Genomic DNA, 22,402 nt, shown 5'->3' with positions numbered 1-22,402 from the left:
AAAAATTTTCAAAGAAAAAGGAGAAGAGTAAACATTAAAGGCTGTTCAGGTGTCAAAAAAGAGTACCTTCTGGGTATAGTTTATATTGTTCATCTGAAAAATACAGAATGCTTTCATATTTGTATGCTTCTTCATGAGATCCAGAGCCCCATTTCGTTTGAAACGTTGAAAACTGTAAATAATCAGTTATATCCTAATTTTCAAATCATGTGTAAGGATTCTAGGATTACTTAAAGATGATCAGAATGTGTACGCAATATTAGAAGAAGCAACACTTTACCAATCACCGTACATGATTTGGAATCTACTTACGATTCTTTTAGTGTTCAGTCAAGTATCAAATCTCCTATATCTTTGAGTGAAATTTAAAAAATGCCAATCTGAAGATTTTAAAACACAATCAGAACGACAGGCTAAATGTCTAAACTTTACATTGCAATATATTGAAAGCCAATTCCTTTAACTCTTAACGATCTTTCATTTGATTTCAAACGATTACTATTTCCCCTCAAAATCTTATTTGCAATGATCATGAACAAATCTCAAAGCCAGATTCTTAAATTTGCGGAAATATATTTGAAAAAAAAATGTATTTCACATGAGCAGTTCTACCTAGCTTGCTCACGCGTAAGTTCGCCCAATACCTTGGTGATCTTTTCTCCTACTAATAAATCAGTGAAGAATATTGTCTACAAAGTGCTGTATATAATAGTAGATTAATAAAAAATGTTTTTTAAAACTTCACGGCTAAAATTAATATTTAACTTTGCCAGATAACAATAATACGTACATTTTTATACTTAAATCCGGAAACGACGGGTAATTCAGCTAGTGTTATGTACTCGTATATAGGTACGTAAAATCATATTATTAATTTTTTAGTCAAAATTAAAACCATTCTTGAACTAAAGGCTGACGGATTCAAGTAGGTTTATAGGTTCATAGGTAATAAGTTGTCGTATGTTATATTCAAGAACTTTATTCCTCCAGGTTTTTATTTATCATTATAAGATTTATAAGATGTCTTATTTCGAAATTTTATACTTGCATTTAAAACGTAGCGTGATATCCGTCCATATGGCTTAGTAATTTTAATATGTGATCAGGGTTGCATATTATGGTTGTTGAATTCTTTCTATACTTAAATACAAATTATCCGTATGACTGCAAGTTTACCCTTTATGTGGTTTGCTTTTCAAATTAATTTACTATCATTGTTTTTTACCAAATTATATACCATATTGTATTCTAAAATTACATCAGCTATATGTACACGAAAAACCAAACTAAAATACATATAAAAAATGGGATCTCTTAGGTATATATCAATAACTTATTTTTATTAGTAATATATTTTGCACGACTGAACCATTTTATATGACTGTTTATATACTTAAAATAAAGTTTGAAACTAATAAGAAATTGCTATTATTTTACTATATTATTTAGTAATCATATGGAAATTAAATTTTATGGCTATCGACCAAGTATTTGTAAGAATAATAATAACAATATTTAGAATGCACAAGTATTTTATTTTTAAATTCGTAGTACGAGCTAGCTAGTTCGGTTTTTCTTACTGCGTTCAAGTTACGCTTTAGTATTTATTAAATTGACTTAGGCTCAGGTTACATTTAAATATTTTCGATCTTTTAATACATTATTTGCGAACTTTTAATATCATAGGTATGTCGTCAGCTTTTCATCATGTATCGTCATGGCATTACAATGGTAAATTATTTTTTTTTTTTTTTTTCCAAAGTATTATACTCTTATTCCGTACCCTGTGTCACGTCTCACAGTCTCCAGAATAATTTACAATATGTTTCTACGCTAATAGCATACCACACATGAGTATACGAAAATTACAGTTTATATATCATTCATGTTCGTTTCTTATAACAACATTTTATTTGACCACAAGATAACTTATTTTACCGCGCCACAATAGTATAATGTGGTAAAGATAATTAGAACACGGGCGTTCCGCTCCTTAAGTACACGCAATTATCCTCATTTTATATAGAGAAATCGGTGTTGCAGTATTACCCGCATGTTGGCAAATCATAATTACAACTGTAAAAAATAGGCCGTCTAATATCTCATTATTATGCGCAAATGTTTTCCCATAGGGTTTTACTCAAGTTGTAATAAAAACAAAAAAATTAATTTTTTTACATGAAAAACAACATTATGTTTCAACTCGCAGGAAATGTGAGTAATAACGTCCGGTGTTTTCGGTTATCGACTTACCCTGTAAGCTTAAAAAATAAAAACGTGCGAAAATCGAGAGTGTGGTATAATTCATTTTATATTTATTGTACGTCCAACGCATTCAGCATATGTTCATCGTGGCAGCACGCTGTACAATTTAAGTGAATTTAAAATTTTTTTTATATTTTATTTATAATTAAAAATTATTATTATTATTTATTTTTTTACAATTGTTTTTTTAAATTTTTCTTATCATATACGTGAAAATAGGATTGAAAAAAATAAGTTTTTAGTCATAAATATTAACTATAATATAGTTGTTAATTTTGATAAGTCTCTATAGATTAAAAAAAAAATATGCACTCGCTCAATTTTCCTAAATTTAATATGTTTTACCTCCATTTTATACTAATGTATGAATACGATCTACATGTCAATTTTTTATGAATACGTGTCCATTGTAGTATAATATACCATATGAAATTATATTATTTTTCATCATCATTAATAGTATTTAGATGTTCCTTTCATATCGAATTTGACACTATTATTTCCAATCTATTCATATTGCGTTTGTATAACACTTAATTGATTTAGATATACTGTAATTTGTATAATTATTTATTATAAGTTTAACCTTGAGTGATACTAAAATTAATAAACAAAAAAATTAGAAAAAAATCTGCTTTTTATAATAACTAGTTTGATTCGAATGAATTTATGCAGCTATATGAAAACAAATAATAAAGTTATTTTATTTTGACAATTTATAAACATATTATGAAATTTAGTTGAAAAATAATCACACTATTAAATATTGTTTTTCTTTTATGTTTTAGAGATGGCAGAGAAGATGGTTTGTACTGTTCGACGACGGAGAACTGATTTATTCACTGGACGAGCATGTGAGTATTTCTATACTTAAATGTATTTCATATAGGCCACAATACGTGTGAGCTTATTGCGCGTTTTTATTTATAATGGTTTCCATATGGTCTGCGACAGCTGGAGAAATTGTTGGCATTGTCCGGGCTATTATTTTTAGCGTATTTATAGATACACTGCTTCTCGTGTTAAGATCCCACAGCAACCCACAATCACAGAAGCCTACCATCAAACTTTACAAGGTTTTCCTCGCTTCTTGGTTGTTAAAAATTCTATTTATTTTTATTATCCAATCGCTCCGCAAGTCTAAAATTAAAAATAATTTATTACACGTATATCTATTCATTTTAACACTACTGTACATTGTAAAATTAAAATATGCTTCTGCAGTACGTTTATATATTTCAAATGTTAAAATATGTATGTATTACGATATCAATTATGTCATGTGCATTGCAGTTTTCAATAATAATTATAATTTATAGTTTAGCTATAAAGTAGTTACAAAGTCTCGGTAATTATATTGAAATATTTCCCTTTTATTAACATTAAAAATTTCAATAATACTCAGAAAACAAATGCGATAAATGAATGCGCAATTACATGAAAAAATGTTCTGAGATTTAAAATCTATTGATAATTTTCTTAGTTTATGTTTTTTCAATACTAATTTGTTAGATTCTAACGTATTATTATTTTTATTACTTATTTGTTATCGTTTAATTATGAGTTTTAAATGGCTATAAATTATTCCATTTGCATTTTTCTCATAATTTATTCGTACGTTATTCATTAATTATTTTACTATTTACATATTCTAAGATAATTGATTTTGAATAACATGGTACCTAGTAAAATAATTACGTTTTTGAAGTTGTGTTGAATTTTTATTATTTTAAAACTAATTGAAAAAATTCTTCCGAGAACAAATTGGCACTAAACAAAAAAAATTGTATTATTCTAACAGAAGTTGAATTCTTGTAGTTTTAAAAATATAGTTTGGCGTTTGTAATTAATATCAGTCAATTGGTTCAAGCGATTAGTGCAGCTAACCTTGATGCAGCAATCAATATAACATAACATAATGAACGCGTCAATTTGACATCCGATCACGTATCTTACTTCGCCGCCCATACAGGAAATTAAAAAAATTGCGTGGTTTAATTTTCATATATACCAACAACCGATCAGTTCGATAAGTGCATTTTGAATTTTGCTCGGCAATCCTGTTGATCGATTATGGAACGTTCACGGCGATAATAATAGCCGAAATGATTTCCTAAGTAGGTATATGCGTATTATATAACAGCAGTGGCCAATTTATATAGACTTGTGACGTTTTTCATAGTTATTTATATATATTGCCTGTATTTATTGTTATTAGTCTTATTTTTATATTTGTGGGTTAAACAAAAATACGAGAAAAATAAACTTTATTTGTTTTCTAAAAAATATTCAAAATAAGATGAAAAATAGTTGCGTCGACTCAAACTTATGTCCCGATTAACCTGTGACTACCTCTCTTATATACCAACAACAATAATATCAATGGCAAAATTAAGTCGGGTTAAAAATAATGTAAAGGTCTCACGATGCAATATTGTCTTTTTGCGTGTATGATATTACCATTGTTGTAATCGAGGACCGAAGGGGAGATGGTCGCAGAAAGGCTTAAATGGTTGTTAATCGATTCGACACGTACATCAATGTTTCATGAATATATCAATACCATTCGTCCCAGGGGCACGAACACGTCTCCTGGAAACAGCAAGTGTCTGGTGACGTGACCATGTATTAAATGTTTATACGACATAGGGTTGTAAATTTATAATTTTCAACGCTAAAGGCAATAACTGACCCAGATTCACTACTCCGTCACAGGGCATCCCTCGCGTCCAAAGAAATGCATAAATACAATATTATACGTGCTATACACGCGTGTACATCACTATTAAATAGGATAAATTTTATCCTTGATCCCTCGCGGATCACGGGTACAATGTGGACGAAACCACTCCTCTCCCGTTCACGGTCCACCGTGGCGTCGTCGTGGTATAATACGCGTAATGAGTGCCGCTCGCGTTCCATACCGCGTCATGGTCGCGAAGGAATGTCAACGTTCGCCCAATCGTGCCGAATCCGCAGGGCCTATCGATGGCAGTGGATCCACCACTCCATCACTTATTTTTCACCGTGCCTTTGCCTATATTCGTTTCCCGTTACCTCGTATGTATGGTCGCCGCGTTCGTCGCCATTTTACCCAAAAATAACACTCGTATCTCGGTTGTGTGGCGGCTGTTTGCTGCAGTGGGATATTATTATCCGTACACATCAGATATTATACAAACATTCACCTGGCCGTTTGAGGTCGTATCCCAAGGTCATCCACCTTGTGCACCGCCGTCGTCGTCATAGTATAGTCGTCGCCGCGTATGTGTACACGCGAGCAGCACTCCTCGTCGTCGACGATCCGGCGGCAGCAACGATGGTGGCGGTGACGCCCGGCCCGAGCCTCGACCGCATTCCCTCACACGTAAGCGTGCGTTTGTGTGTGTGCGTGTACGTGTGTATATGTGTACGTGTGCGTTTGCCTGTGTTTGTGCTTGTATACACGAACTATAGCTGTTGGGCGGCAGCGCATCTCATCACACACACACACACACACACACGCGCGCGCGCGCGCGCGCGCTCACTGGTCTCTCGTTCGCACCCGAAGCCGCCGCGTAATGCGTAGTACCGGCGGCACACGGCTCAATGTGATGTCATTTGTACGACGTATACATCTATCGTATGTACTTAAAATAATTTATAACCGAGTTACACAAAAGCAATCGGTATCGAACCGGATAATAATTCGCTCTTTTGACTCAATAAAAATATGCGTGTTTTATTCGACCTTCGGTGTATATTTATACGAGCACGGGTTGATCAAACGCGATCCGCACGCACATCGCGCATTTTCCCGAGCCGACGTCGACTGCTCTCATATATCCTGAAAAAATTTTTCACCGTCTCTACTCATTTTCTTCGTCAAACCAACTGTGTACAGATATCTTGAAACAGCTCCTCGGTGAAAACCATCCAAATCGGATTTAGGCACGTAGAAATATTCTGTTTTAGACTTCGCTTGAATCCGCAATTCGTTAAAAGTGGTGACGGAATCAAACGAACCGTCAGAGACACTTTAATGTACTTTTACATGCCTTGTATTTTCAATTGTTATTTTTACAACGATATTGATACTTGTCGTGTAACACTCAGAGTAGAGTAGGAATTATTTTTTAGGGGTAAAAGTGCCAGTATGGTTTGAGGGAAAACGTGCCGAATTGGTTTGTTTCAATCTACGAAATTATTGAAGTATACTCAATAGTACGATCTTGAATATTAAAATGCTTAAGGGATAATATATATGTGCGGAATCATCTTTTCTTTTGTGACTGCTTCTTCCGTGTTTGGAGTTTACAGACAACCTTTGGCTCGTCGCCGGTTACAAAGCGCCACCAGCACCGCCGGTCCATATTTTACACTGATGCACACGTCGAAAATCATTTGGGTAATAGAACGTTTCTAGAAAAAAAAAAATTGATTGTTAAAGTACGACGTTCTCTTCATTATTATTATACAAGGGTGCAATTCATCTTTTGTAAATGAATATCTATTTTTATATTTCCAACAATAAATCGTAAACCACACAACCTATTCTTAAGTATGTATATGTACGGTATGGCATATGGGATGAATTTTTCTTCGCCCCGCTACCATCATTTGTCCTTTTTTTTGCTCTTTTGATTATGAATATTTACATTAGCCTAAACTACTGTTTTTTATAATACACGAAAACGTTGTATATATTAATGAAAATTTGAGTTTAAATACCGGATACTCGTCGTATCATTATTAACATATGACGTGTATTATGTATTATGTTTTTTGTAACTGAAATGCGTAACTCACAGTGGTGCTGAATTAGTAGTTAACCAGTATTAATACCAATGATGTATATAAACAATGTATATATAGATTCGACTTATTCAAATGTTACTATTTAAGTTTTATACATTCAAGATATAGTTCATAATGACAATATCGTAATCAGATAAAAGATATATCGTATAAACAAATATTGTCAGATGTAATATATAATTTAATCACAAAAATATACGCCAAATGTTGAAATATTTAATATTTTTGAAAATTTTGGTCAGAAATTATAAGTGAACTTTTTAATAATGGCATTAGAACCTTGAATTTATTCATTTAGAACAATGGATGATGTATGTGTATGAAAAATGTTTAAATAATTTACACTTTTAATTACATAGTTATTAATAATTAATATACCACGCTAACGATATATTTGGTTCTCGGAAATAAGTTTTTTTTAACTCAATGAAATAAGCATAACATTTTAAATTATAATTGTTTGAGTCAATGTAAATGATGGTCCTTTAATTCATACAGAGGTGCAACTATATATAAGTATTTTCATTGGATTCGGTATACATATGATAATGTTAAAAATGTTCAAACTCGATTATAAAATGTATGTTACTCATCGAAATCATACTTTTAACACTTCGTTTACGGTCTAATAAATATTTTCTTTGCGATTTATTATTTTGGCGTATACATTAAGTTGTTGAAATTGATTAGACTGACCAGTGTATAATTTACCGTTGTGGAAAATTGTCTAAGATTGTAAAGAAGACATCTTGAACAATGATGTCATCTTCGGTATACCATTACATGTCTATTTAATTTAATTATTATGAACTATTTTTATATTCATATAATAATTATTATAGGATTATTATAGCATAATTTATATATTAAAATAATAGGCGTACATATAAGAAGTAAGAAATACATTTTTAGATTAACTTCAATAATATTGTTATTAATTTTTTTATTCATTCAATGTATTGCTGCTGTATTTTTTTTTTTATAACATAAATCGACAAACGTTATAAAAATGTCGATAGTCGGAAAAAATGCTTATTGAATTTTAATAGACCTTCCGCTTTATATTTTATAGGTACCTACTACATTTATAGTATAATTGTAGAAATTAAAACTGGTAACTTTTTCTGAGGTTCTGAGACGTGAGTGAATTCGACACGGTCTATATAATATGTGAATAGTAGTGAATTTTGCTTAATCCTCATTATCAGATTATAACCTCAAAATGTTGGTCCACCAATTAATTTCCATCGCGTTGTTCAAACATACCTAACTAAAAATTCTAGTTAGTAATACAAATATAATGATGTAGTAGCAATTTGAATTTTTCAATTTTATATTTAACTTTCTAATTATTTAAGTATTCTATTACTTTCTAAGTATTTACCCCCCAGGGGAAACACTACATGTGTTATGGGTTTGACAAACCCTGTGCCCCGAACTCCTCTCCTTCCTAGGAAAGGAAGGTTGATTGTAGGGCTAACAATCCTATATAGGAAAACACACTAAATGTTAAGAAACCACAAAACAAGCCTCGGATATGAAAGAGAACTAGACAAAGACTGGAATCAGAAAACTGCATCAAAATTGGGACATGAAATATTAGAACTTTAAATAAACTGGGTATGAATCGATATTAGCGTACGCAGACCATATAGTCATATTAGGTAACACAAGACAAGAAATTATATAAACTACATCTGAATTGTTGGAAGCTAGTAAAAATATAGGGCTGTGCGTAAATTAAGAGAAGATTAAATTTATAGTTCTCTCTAGAAGCAACGAAAATCAACATAACTTACAAGTATGTAATTTAACCTTTGAAAAAATGGAAAACTTCAAGTACCTATGAGTAAACATAAATAGTAAAAATGACATGCACCGAGAAATAAATGAAAGAATAGCTAGTGGGAACCGGTTTTATCACAGTATAATTAAGCTGCTAAAATCCAAATTACTGTCAAGAAAATCAAAAACTTTGCTCTATACAAGTTATCTGAGACCAGTAATCATATATGCATGTGAGACATGGTCTTCAACAAAATGTGATAACAACAGATTGGCAATATTCGAACAAAAGGTACTTAGAAACATTTTTAGCCCAATATATAATACAGAGTTAGGAATTTTCGAGAGCAATAAGAATGACAACCTATACAGACTATATTTAAAACCCAATATTTTGTTGTGTATACAAATTAAGCGAATAGAATGGTTTGAACATGTATGGAAAACTGATAATAACATCATAAGAAAAGTACTAGCGGAGACCATACATAAAAAAAGACCCATAGACAGACCACAAACAAGGTGGAAAGTGCGGTAGAGGAGAATATCAAGATGTTGGGAAGAAATGTGACAGTTGACCTGGCATTGGACAGGGAAAGATGGAGAGAATTGCTTGTGGCAGCTCAGGTCCTACAGGGACCGTTAAGCTAAGAAAGAAGAAGATTCTTATTATTTAAAAATAGTACTTATAAAGAGAATGTAAAATATTTGCATGGTAATAAACAATTCAATTGTACAAAAAGAGCACAATATTTAAGTATAATCCAACTAAATTGAGAAATATTATGAAATTAATTTTAATCTTTCAAGTTTCAACTATTTGTTGCTTCAGATTTTATGATAAGAACTGAATGTATTAAAACGTACATCTTTTTTACATTTAAAGTATTGAATTTAAAACAGTAATTTCAAAAGTAATCGTTCGTTATTCATTAAAATTTCAACTTAAAATTATTATTCATGATTATAACTAATTTCAAATGCAATTATTTTCATTAATGTAATTCACTCCTATAAAATATCAATTTAATTTATTTTTATTGATTTTGAAAGTTTGTTTCTTAGTTAATTATAGACGTTTAAAAAATATGCGGGTATCTTTTTGGCTATTTATTATTGTTTTAATAATTAAACATCATATATTAGACTAGAACTGTTTATTATATTTAATAATTGTTATAAAAATAAACCAATAGAAGTTATATTTTTAAAATAGTTTTAATAATGGCTACATATGTTAATATGTAATATATTATGTAATTATGAATTATTATTTTAATAATACTTCAATTTATTTAAATTATTTGCAATCGAAAAAAATTAATTTATTCTTTTTATTAAATTATTTTTCAATTAATTCGTCAAATATTCTATACATAAAATGTCTATATTTTTATAACTCTTTATTACGATTTGTTGTTTTTAACTTTTTAATACATTTTATTATAATTGTAAACTATTAAAGTGTATTACCTACCACCAGTATATTGTTCTAATAATTATGTAAATTTATGTTATTATTATGGTTGTGTAAATATTTTTAAAAATGTTCCTATGAAACGATTGTATTTCATACTATATGGTATAGCCAATATGTATAGGTTGTACATATCATTATATATTTATTATGGCCTATAATTAAAAGTTAAGTTGTATTGTATATATTATGTGATTGTTCTAAGATACTTGATTTATATAGATACTACATAATATTAAAACGTCCATTAAAATTTACCATCAAATATACTATGTTTTATCACTTGTTTCATTTTTATTTATCTTATATAATGAAAATAAAAACATTAACAAGAATGCCATTGTAATTATTCATTTTGCAAAATAATTTTTCTTTCATTGGCAGTTTATGTTTTATACTTTACTTGGGTAAAAAATAGAAGTATTTATTACATGTTCATTAACGTGCAGCGGTAGACTTCGGCTTTTTCGTAGTTTTTATGAACGAAATAATATGTATTACTGTTATATATTTATACAAGAAAAATTATAATGATATATTTTTTATTTTATGTTTATCCTCCAAAATTTGTCGCCCCTTGCCCCCCTGTTTAACGCAACTCTGGCTGTCATTGATAACTTCTAGAATTTTATATAATATCATCAGCTAGGATATGTCATACATCATCCATCAACACCACTTTATGAGAGAAGAATCTTCCAACTACTCCAATTGTGGCCACCCACTCACCATTAAATACATCTTTACCGAATGTCTAATTTTCGAAAATGAAAGGAGAGACTCCGACCTTCCATAAAAAATATCGGAATATTTGTGTCCAGACCCACACAATGTACAATCCATGGTAGAACTCCTCCATAACTCAAAATTTCTCAGCCAAATATAACACTATATATATATATATATATATATATATATATATCTAATATTGTATTTATCATATAAATAACCTATATCTTAATGTTGTCCAATGGTTTCTGAAGCCGAAGATTTTATTTAATAAAAAAAAAAACTATTTGTGTACATGTTTAATGATCAGACTAATTGTTTGACGAGCCGATTCCCTCGAAATAACACTATGCGTCATAATTAAAAATTTAAAAAAAAAAAAGAATTTTTTTTCATTGTATAATTAGTTACGCATTATTTAATTATTTAATTTTTTTTTTTTGTATTCTATTCTTTCAAAAAAACGTGCTTACGTTATTATGTTTGCGTCTCTCTAAAACACGCCTCCATGCCCGTGCTGACTGACTGTATATAATGGTTACTGTCATCTAATCTTCAACGCGTCGTCATTATTATCATTATTTTATTATTATCGTTATTATATGTATTGATCAAGGCTAATATCAAATCTGCATGTGCCTGCATGTACTATGATATGTATACTGCGACGACGACGACATGACTACGATGACGATGACTGAAACCCAACGGTCCGTTCACCTCGTTGGCTACCGTAGAAAATGGTGCTATTTTTTTATTCCTTTTTTGCCTTTTCTATACATAAAAATTTATCAAAACACTTATATGAAAATATAATATCATCTATACTCACACGTATACACTCATATTTATATTTATTTATGTATTGAAAAAAAATCAACGTTCCATCGATTCGGCGCACGTAATTATGTTACCCTCGAAACTCGTGTGTGTTTGCTGGTTTCGTATTATATTCATACGGCTACAACTAAATATTAATACCGCTACAAACATCTACTAAAAAAAGGTAAAGGGACGAAAATCACAGACGTACGCCGCAACAGGTTCCTTTTATACGTGAATCTGAGAGGCCCCCACTTCGTTGTAAATTGTAAATTGAACTCCGATAGCGGCGGGTAATTATAGTCATATTATATTTTTATTGTAGGTATGCATAATTATTATTTATAAACACAAGTTGGAAATGAAATAAATTGTGAATAATGTAAAAAAAAAAAAAACGTACTCATTTTGTACCATATTTTTTTTCATTTTTATTGTGTGTATTTTATTTATCGATACTTATATGGTTTTATATATATAGTTTACGATAAGCGTGATAGCTATATTATTGATTTATAATAATAGAGCATTTGTAGTTTTTCGTTAAAACAATAATATTAATAACTATGTGTATAGCACCGTTTTGGAAGTAGAATTTCGTATCTCATATGACGAAATAAGAACGTTTTCTGTGTTTATAGAAATTATTTAAATTTTTTGTTGTCTTTGAATTTTGAAAATATGAGCATTCTTGTTGTGTAGTATATACAATTATATGAAAATGACATAATTTTATACCTCTCTGCAGAGTACTGCTATTATTACACTTTTAGCATAAATTATTATTAACCTAATACTTACTACCTACCTATAATCGCCATGTATTATTATTGTAAAAATATGCAAAAAAATGCACTGCCGCATGCGAGAAAATATTCAAGTCTACTGCACTGATGGCGGCGACGGCTGTGGTGGTCCTATTGTTGGTCTCGACGCCTGTGTTGATTCCGCTGCTCAGATATACAGGTAATATAATATAATGTTATCACGAAGATCAACTGCCGCTGCCGCCGCCACCGCCGCCGATTGTATTATTATTATTTTCTACACGAATATCGCACGATCAGTGTTTATCGTTGTTTTTTTTTTTTAATAATATTATTACTATTATTCTTATTTATTTTTATAATTTTTTCAATTGGTTTCTGCGAGAAAGAGAGAAGGGTAAACATTGAAATATCCTGCCTAGACGTCTTCGATGCAAACAGAACATTTAATCGTTTAATACTTGTTTATTAAATCGTAGTATCACTTTAATTCTGTAAATTTTTGACTTATAAGAATTTAATAAGGAGCTACCGCTAAGGATTGTCATCGATTAATATTGTACAGTCTAAGATTTTATAATATATCACAATCGATATTCTTTTTTTTATCTCTCATATTAATATTTTTCATTACTTTTTTTATAATGTTTATAAATAAACTGTAGTTGACTTAATATTTATTCCCAGTAATTCTACGGAGAGGAGAGGGTCTATTTATATCATTTCCAAAAATATGTTAACTCACTGCATGAATTGCTGATATGTATGCTTCAGATTGTATCTTTAATTTTTATTTCGCTCAAGTATTCGTATTAATTCGGTTGAAAATCTAGTATGACTTTACAAATAATACTAAAATATTTACCACCTTAAGTGAATTTCAATTCGTTATTATTAAAATATAACGAACAGTATTTTTAGACATTTGCATGATATAAATATTTGATCACATTTTATGTACCCTCTGAGTCAGGAGCCTAGAAAGTATTGTCGGAGAAAAAATAACAATAATGTATTAATAAATACGAGTAAACATATTTGTATCTAAATGTATTTCTTGACGATTTAAATAATTTTTATTTCACTTGATATTTATGACTAAGCGATTCATTTTTTTTTTTTACAACATCTTAAGTTATGATAGATATTATGAGATATTAGATATTTTATAACTGAATTATGATTTATAAATCAATTATGATTACAAAATATTCAAAATTTTAATATTTTATCTTAATAGATAAAACTTATAATAGAATAAAATAGAACTTCCTTTAATCCCAAAATTTATTTATTTAAATTATATTTTTTTTTGTTTATATAAAAAAAAGAAAAATTCAAATAAAACGTTTTCAATGTATTAAATTTTTTCGAGCATTTTTTTTTTTAATAATTTATGTTTTTAAAACTAATTTTAAATCAATTTTGATTACCTTTACACTCGGAGATATTAGACTTATCTGAATTTAAAATAATAAAATAAAACAGTTAATTCACTGCTTTCAACGGCTACATAATATTGTGCTGATGATAATTTCATTTACGGAAGTATAAAGATGAATCAGGACCATGACAATACAATAATTGAATTTTTTTTTTTAGTATTGAAAAAAATTGTAATATTTATTATTTTGAATATGTAAATATTATGTAATCAGAATTATAAAAAAGTTTTTTTAATTAACCCGTATGTAAGTTATACTGCTTCAGCTATCCAATATCAAAATAGTTTTATTTGAAATCAGTCTATAGTTTCCTTTTGATACGTGATTTTAATTATTTTCCAAAGACGTATGAACCTATTATGATAAGATAAATTGATTCTTCAACATCGTCTATGTCAAAACATCTATGTAACCTTGTTCCTAAGACTCCATCCAATTTACGTGTTATGTCCTCGAATTCTTGTTGCACGTAGGTGTTTATTAGAATTTAATGGCTTCCGGACTGAGTGCCTCAGTTTCTTACCATAATTTATGTATATATATTAATAATGCATTGATAAAAATGTCTTACTTATGTTAGTATTATTTTTCTATAGCCGGACACTGTACCACAAGCCAGGCTGGATATGTTTACAGCCATTGCTGTGGAAGAAGCTGACGATGCAACTGGAAATCCTCATAGTTTGGCCATCACGTCCTCTGATCGAAATATTCATTTCGTCAAAGGAGCGTGTAGAGAAGAAGCTAAGGGTTGGAAAGATGTACTTACCTCATATATGCGTCATACTACACAGGTGAGTTTATACAATTACATATTTTTTTAGTTGATATACGAGTATGTTTAAAACTAATATTTATGATGAGCTGTTATATGAATCTCAATCGTTGTATATTTTTATCCAGTTTTGGATAATCAGTTTTATAAATAATTTAACTGTCTAAAATTACTATGGATCGAGAATATTATTGCTAAGAATACATTGATAATAGTAGCGATATATTCAGATTTATTTCTAAATTATAAATTATATGTGTATAATAAAATTATTAAAATGTAAAAATTATACTTTTCTTTTGGTCTAGAAATTATTTTTTCATTAAAAATATGAAATAGTGAATTTAAATTTAAATGAGTATCTAGAAAAATACATTCTTATATATACCATTAATTATTATTATTAACAAAAAATAAAAATTTCTTGTATGATACGTTATATTTAAACAATTAAAATAAATATTTTTTACGAAATTGATTAGGAGCAAGTTGAAGAGATAAAAATCTAGACAATTCCAAAATAATCACTTATTGTAATCGATGAATACAATGTATGTATAATTTTTTGTGTAATTTGAAATTTATTTTTTAGATTAAACTTCCATAATATTATAATTAATTAGTCTTACGATCAAGTCGATAATAATCTATGGTTTATTAAAGTATTTATTTATATAGCTTGAGTTCATTAACTACGTTTCATTGTTAAAAAACGAAGCATTTTAAAGTCTACTGTCAATAAGTGTTTTATTTTTTATTGTAAATGATTAAAGTGTGTATCTCGGAATTGTATTAAAAATAAAAATAACTTTCATTGACCTTTGCTGTTATTATGTCATTTTTTTTCTAACATAACTTATTGTCCAAAAATGTAGTCATCGTACGTTTTATGGGAGCGCCGATCGTGATAGTTTTTTTTCTGTATTTTTGGAGGACCTGTAAAATATATAATTATGAACTCTGTTTTGTTTGTATATATGTAAAAAAAAAAAAAAACACGGGGACTTGTATCCAGATAAACCGGTTTTAAGACTTCCAATCTAACAAGAACCGATACCCCGATCTATATTATTACTGTTATTGCGGTTCTATCCTCCCATTGATCGTGATGTATACTGCTAGTCTCACTGTGTTCACATGTCGGCTACATCGTGTGCCAGCGAAATTGTACGATTCATCGGCCTCCCTCTTTGCCGATTTGTTTCGGTCCGTTTTAGACAGGCTATGTGATCTAGTTCATCGTTAGTAATAATACATGTACCTAATACGTATATAATGTATATGTATGTATAACATCTATTATACATGTCATGGAAACGATCTGTGGTATTGTAATTTCAAAATCTCATGTCTGAATAATATCGATACATATTGTCGGGGGTATTCAAGTATATTTTAGAAGTTTCTAACAAGTTATTATCCATCAGGTAGCATCATTACGCTGCCCATTATTGTGATCCAATTCATGTTTATCGATTATGATTATTATTCCAAAATCAACTTTAGACCTTTCTAGGATTTCTTTATGGACATAAAGAATAATGGACATAATAATAATATTACGCGTAAAACGTAATTGTATAATTTAAAAGCTCAGTCATTAATGTTTTAAAATATATTATATTTGGTGTATTGCAAAGGTCAACGTGCTACACAGCAAGAATACCCTCAGTTTACTTATATTATAATTGTATATTTGAAACCACTTAGGAATATCAGCAGACGATGATTAGTTGGTTAATAATTTTGTATACAGTTTATCGGTGCTCATTGTCTTGGAACACTGGCACGTGGGTTATAAATCAGATCGTTTTTTTGCTTCTCTGGATATTGTCTTTTATATATTAATTAAGACCCTATACAGACGTTTTAACGAACCGTGACCAATGATTAATTCTTATTGTTTCGGATTTAAGCATAATTTAAATACCGTCTACTAAATGACACCCACAGTAGTCGTTTTAGCGAAAAACTACCAAAAATAATCGTTTTCCTCGTAGGGACGCGGTCATCAGACCGACAAACGACAATTTTTTTCTCCTAAAACAATATCGAAAAATATATACATATATAATAAACATTACAAGGATCGTTTTAGAATCGGGAGGGAAACAATTCTGGTTGATGTTCAGCAAACTCGATCACGATTGGCCAATTACGATGTTGGAATTTGCCTTGGGCGTCTTATAATAATAAGCGCGTTTTTGACCGCGCGCGCGCAGCGGCCATCCTGACAGAGGTAAGGAAAAAATGACTAATGCTTTTCGGCGATGTGGTGTTTATATGTACCTGATTGCTGCGCATATATAGAAATATATATTCACACAAGGTCGTTCACAAGTAGATACTGCTGCAGTGTGGCTCAATCACATGTTAATTGTATAACCAAATGCTTTGCTGACGTGCAACAGTGTGTGATTTATTACTGCCATAGACGACTTAGGGTTGGTGGAATTATTGCCGGTGTTGATTTACATAATTTTTTGTGAGATAAGTTAGTGACAAAATGTCAAAAAATCAAGCCATGGCGATTACATATTTTAATGGCGCATTCACTTTTTATCTCGGAACAGATATTCATGTATAATATACTAAAGTACTTGTATGCTTGTACAATAAAGTATCCGTAAAACTATTATTTTGTTGTATATAATTTTTTCGATTTATTTTAAATAACACCCCTCTTAAAAAAAAAACCTAGATACGCGCCTGAGTATCTTGGCTTTGACCGGAATGTGTGGTGTGGGCGTAGGGGTTTTGCCCCGTTCGTTTGCACATATACAATTTATCATTATTATTATGCGTGCGCGCCTGTTAGAGCTTAGTGCTTTGAGTGATTTAGATCACGATCTTAATTTGAAATAAACTATACAGTATAATGTGTTCTTCTTTTTCAAATAATTTATAAAGGACATTAGTTACTCGATACAATTGTGTCTGGAGGAATGAACATACGAATATGAGGACACTTCTAAAATCGACGTTTGAATGTTTGCGATTTCTTCTCAAACGAGCTGGTTGTCGATTTCTAAATTATAGTTATGGATATTTTATTTAAATTTCACCTTATTAAAATATCAATTATAAGAATGTTTGTATGTTACTCAAGTATTTTATTCAAATACAATAAAATTAAGTACAATATTGGATGTTGTCATAAGACTATTTGAAAGTATTTATTGTTTTATGTTATAATTGTTTTAGGACAAATGGAGTGAATTAATTTGAACAATTTGTTTAATGTCAAAATATATTCGGCCAATATATAACTTTTATTCTTTAATTAAAATGCAATTTGAGTTAAGAATTTCATATCTAACATTATTTTGTTTGAATATATAACTATAGACGTACATGAGTATATTTTTTCTAGTGTATTCATATGTTCATATGTTTATACATTTTGTTTCAGATAACTCCAACGACCAATGGCATACCAAAGCATAAGCGGAACTCGACGTTCCCAGGTCCAAACACTACATCCGGCGCTCTGAATGGACCAGTCGTTAGAGGTAAGTTGAATATTGCACAATGCATTGTATACGTAGTGTTGTTTGTATTGTACTTGTTCATTATGCAAAAAAAAAATCTAAATTTTACTTCCGGCGGATGGTGCTCGAATGTTTGGCTAGCTACCGCTGAAATTATACAGTAGTCTTCGTGTTATCCTTGGATTTGATGCGTGTGTAGGCAATAGTAAGCAATTGTGTAACGGGTTCACGATAGATGCCGGTTAAACTGGTTGCTTTATTTAAATACATATAGAATGATCATCTTTTCATTAATCGAGCAATATTTTTTAAAGTTTTATTAAACATTTATCCGAAAACATTTATATAAAACATAAGGTACGAATGAACAAATAACAGATATTTAAACCTTATTTATATTATATATATTACAACTATGTACATTTTCATATTGACAACTAGACTCCAAAGATTATTTTAATAAATTAAATCACAAGCGGGAAACTATTTTAGATTTATTGGTTCTAAATTCCACAAAGACGTCGAACATCACCGCGACCTAATAATTTTCTGGCATTACTGTCACGCTCTACAAATGCCTATATATAATATATTAATACGTTATTAAGCCGCTGAGCTCTTAACCATAATACTATGGTCTTGTTTTGGTATTTAAATGAACTGTAGTTGCATGTAAACAAACTTGCATACATTTATTATACATGTATAAATAATGAATGTGTTTTACACATTTCTCTTTCCTAGTAGTATTACCTGTAAATGATACAATTTTTCCCTTGTATAGATACACCTACCAATTTTATTTGCATATACTTTATGTATTAAGAACATTTATTTTAGAACATAACATGTGGTATTTTTTATATAATTTGACTTTTTGGTAAATAAAATCCAATTTCTCACCAACTAAAAACCGCAAAAATGAGATGCTATAAGATTGTAGAGATTCTTATAACCACAATATTACAACTCATAAATAAACCATGCAGATAATATTTGTGTAAAAATTATTATTCTTTGTGGATACGTGTGCATTATACAAAATAAAATGAATGTTTACTCTTTAGTCTAAATAATTTCAGTCAATCGTTTGGATTTCCCATTGTGTTATTATTTACACAAAACCTAATGTATATTTTGAAAGATTATAATATGTATTTGCTTATGTTAATATATTAAGTGCATTTTATTATTGATTCTGTGAATATTTTCATAAATTATCTTTATGTTAGTTTTTATATATTGACACACTCCCCAGCAATTCTGAATTCCATTTCAGCCGTATGTGTACGTGAGGAGTTTTGTACATAGAATTTTAAATAAGACCATAGCCTGTCTCTTGTGTCCTGGTTGTGTTCATTAATCTCTTAATCATGTTGTGGTCGCAGAATTCTTATTATTATATTGTTTGATACAACGACAACAATAGAAGACACCGTTGCCCACGTGCCTACGTTTCGGCGTGAAGTACTTCTTTTTTCCTCTTTTTTTTTTTCGTAAGCCCGATCGTTTGCGTATCGCATTATTTTTAATTCTATGGGACGCGACGCACATGCCAAACGTGTTGAAAGAAGAGTCTCGACAGTGTTCAATATTCAAAGCGTGGCGTTTTTCCTACACGTAAAACCTCCACCACGGTCATCGTCCTCTCTCGTGGATTTCACGATCTGATTAATAATTGTTATAATAATAATAATAATAATAATAACGATGATAAAATATTATGCACATGAGATACATTTAAAATGTATGTATTGACCCAAATTGTCTTTTTTATCTGATGTGTATGAAAATTAATTGATGTTGAACAAAAATAGCCACTGAGACTATGGCGGTGTTTTTTAGTTTAATTAGAAGCTTAAGCTATAACGCTATGAAAATTCTCGCCCTCTGAAATAGAATTTCAGGTTTGGTAAAAACCAGTTTTGTCATTTTACATGAAACAGTCAGGTTTCGGTCACAATTACTGCGAAATTTTGCATACGCATTATAAAATAAATTTTTTAACGTTGATGATGGTAAAGGTTAAATCTGTTGTGAAGCCAGTTTTTTTTATCCCCTGTATATTAAATTCGTGTTGTGTTGCACGTCGTGTTGACGGAACACATTAAAATCATTTTTGATTAGTTATATTACCTGCAAAATGATTGCCAATGTTTCTTTGTTAATTTTTATTTTCTTATGGTAAATATATAATAGTGTTTAAAACATACTTATACATGATTTAGAAATATAATGATGTATATATTTCGAAACAAAAAATATGACATTAAAATCATTTCACTGAATGTCTAACGCTAAACCAATTATTCATATTATTATCGAGCCTGTACTTTCAAACCAGATGTCATTTATACTTGAATTCAGTTAAACGATTATGAAATGTGCTGGGATTGAAGATTTTTGAATATTTTGCTAAAAATAAGAGCTTTAAACCAGTTATGTAGTATAATAAAATATATTTTTGTTGACAAATGTCAATTAATTAGTTCTCTATAATATGTACTCTCAGCATGTTTGCATTTACGAGTTTTTATTTTTCAATTTTAGAATTAACCATAAGAAAAATATTTAATTCTGCAATGATTCTGCACTAATTTTTCATTATTTCTATGTTAAAAAGTTTATCGTGATGCGTTTAAATAATTAATTCTAGTATAACGGGAAAAATATTTTTAAAAGATGTATTGATATCGATATATTTATGTATTTGCATGTAGTCTTAGACTTATGTATTAATTTATTGATATATAATATGATCATTTCCGTTTGGTTAAAATCACTTTAATTGATATACAATAATGAATACTGATAATTGTAATACTCAAATTACAAATTAAATATAGGTAGTTACTTGTATTCGAAAATGTTAGTTTTATAGGTGTATAATATAATATTTAAGGAATTGTAATTCATGTAAAATGTCATAATGTCCTGTAATATTTTTTATATTTTTTATACATAGTATGGCATTTCAATTATTAACAAGCAAGAATAAAAATAATGCATAACCAAAATTATTAATAAACAATGATTCTTATACATACGACGTGTAATGACTAATAAAGTATATTCCGGTGTATCAACTTCCGGTTAAATATCATCTGGAAACTCAAAATGTTATGCACGCTACAGTGACTACACAAACAATTTTATGTATTTTAATTACAATTTAACTGTCACTAAAAATTAAACGAAATATAATGCGTTCTCTGCCATGTCAAAACTTCAGGTTCGGTTACAACTGAGGTTGTTTTATAATATCGTTTGATAAAAATTATATAGATATAAAATAAAGTTGTTATTTCACTATCGTTAATAAATAATATTTAATAGTAACGGTCGTAACATAGTACACTTTTATTTATTTTTATTATTATACTTCAATATATTCATTATATAATTTAAGACTTAATTAACAAATGTAATCTTTATTTTCATGTTACTTCCTATTCATGAATTAGAAATTAGAAAAATCTTACTAATGAATATAGGTAACGATTGCAATTAAGGTGTTTTAGTTCAAATCTAGCCTGCCCTAATTTTGTTTTATTATTAAGATGGTTTATTGCTGATTATCATACAGTTTAAGTTATAATTTTGACCCTTGTACTATGTTAAAATTTATCAAAAATTCATGATTTTTGTTGTTAAAATTAATAGAATTGGCAATTGTCGAATAAATAATTTTATTAAGTATACAATACTTTAATTTAAGAAGTGAATTTCATTGTGATATAGTGACAAAAATGATAAAAGTAAAATTATTATTTCATCAGATAGTTTTTTGTTTAAGTGGTTTCGTGAAATTCTATAGCTGTGAAAATACAATCTAGAAGATATCATTGACAATTAATTTCATTTTTTGTGCCTGTATCATATTTTAGCGTGAAACACAAATATAATTCGTCTTCTTCTTGATTTTTTTTTTTTACTTAATTACATTGCAATAAGTTATAATTGATAATCGCGGAAATGTGGTGTTTTAATGGTGCAACATATTTTCAAAGTAATTGTGTTATGTAATAATATCGAACGCATTTAATGAA

At 29.4% G+C, this 22,402-nt stretch overlaps 1 protein-coding gene across 2 annotated transcripts in view; it reads left to right on the top strand.

Moving 5' to 3' along the window:
- The window catches only part of LOC112681759 (protein outspread), an 87,544-nt gene that overhangs the window by 35,605 nt on the left and 29,537 nt on the right, over positions 1-22,402 (top strand). For both annotated transcript variants that reach the window (XM_025552064.1, XM_025552065.1), the window contains exons 3-5: positions 3,054-3,119; positions 14,684-14,881; positions 18,275-18,374. In XM_025552064.1, the coding sequence (XP_025407849.1) occupies positions 3,054-3,119; positions 14,684-14,881; positions 18,275-18,374 (364 nt within the window). The remainder of the gene's footprint in view (positions 1-3,053; positions 3,120-14,683; positions 14,882-18,274; positions 18,375-22,402) is intronic.

This window comes from Sipha flava, unplaced genomic scaffold, assembly GCF_003268045.1.
Source record: "Sipha flava isolate LNK unplaced genomic scaffold, YSA_version1 196_pilon_pilon, whole genome shotgun sequence".
Classification (NCBI taxonomy): Eukaryota; Metazoa; Arthropoda; class Insecta; order Hemiptera; family Aphididae; genus Sipha; species Sipha flava.
The sequence above is the reverse complement of the archived record's forward strand: the minus strand, read 5'-3'. Positions and strand labels throughout refer to the sequence as shown.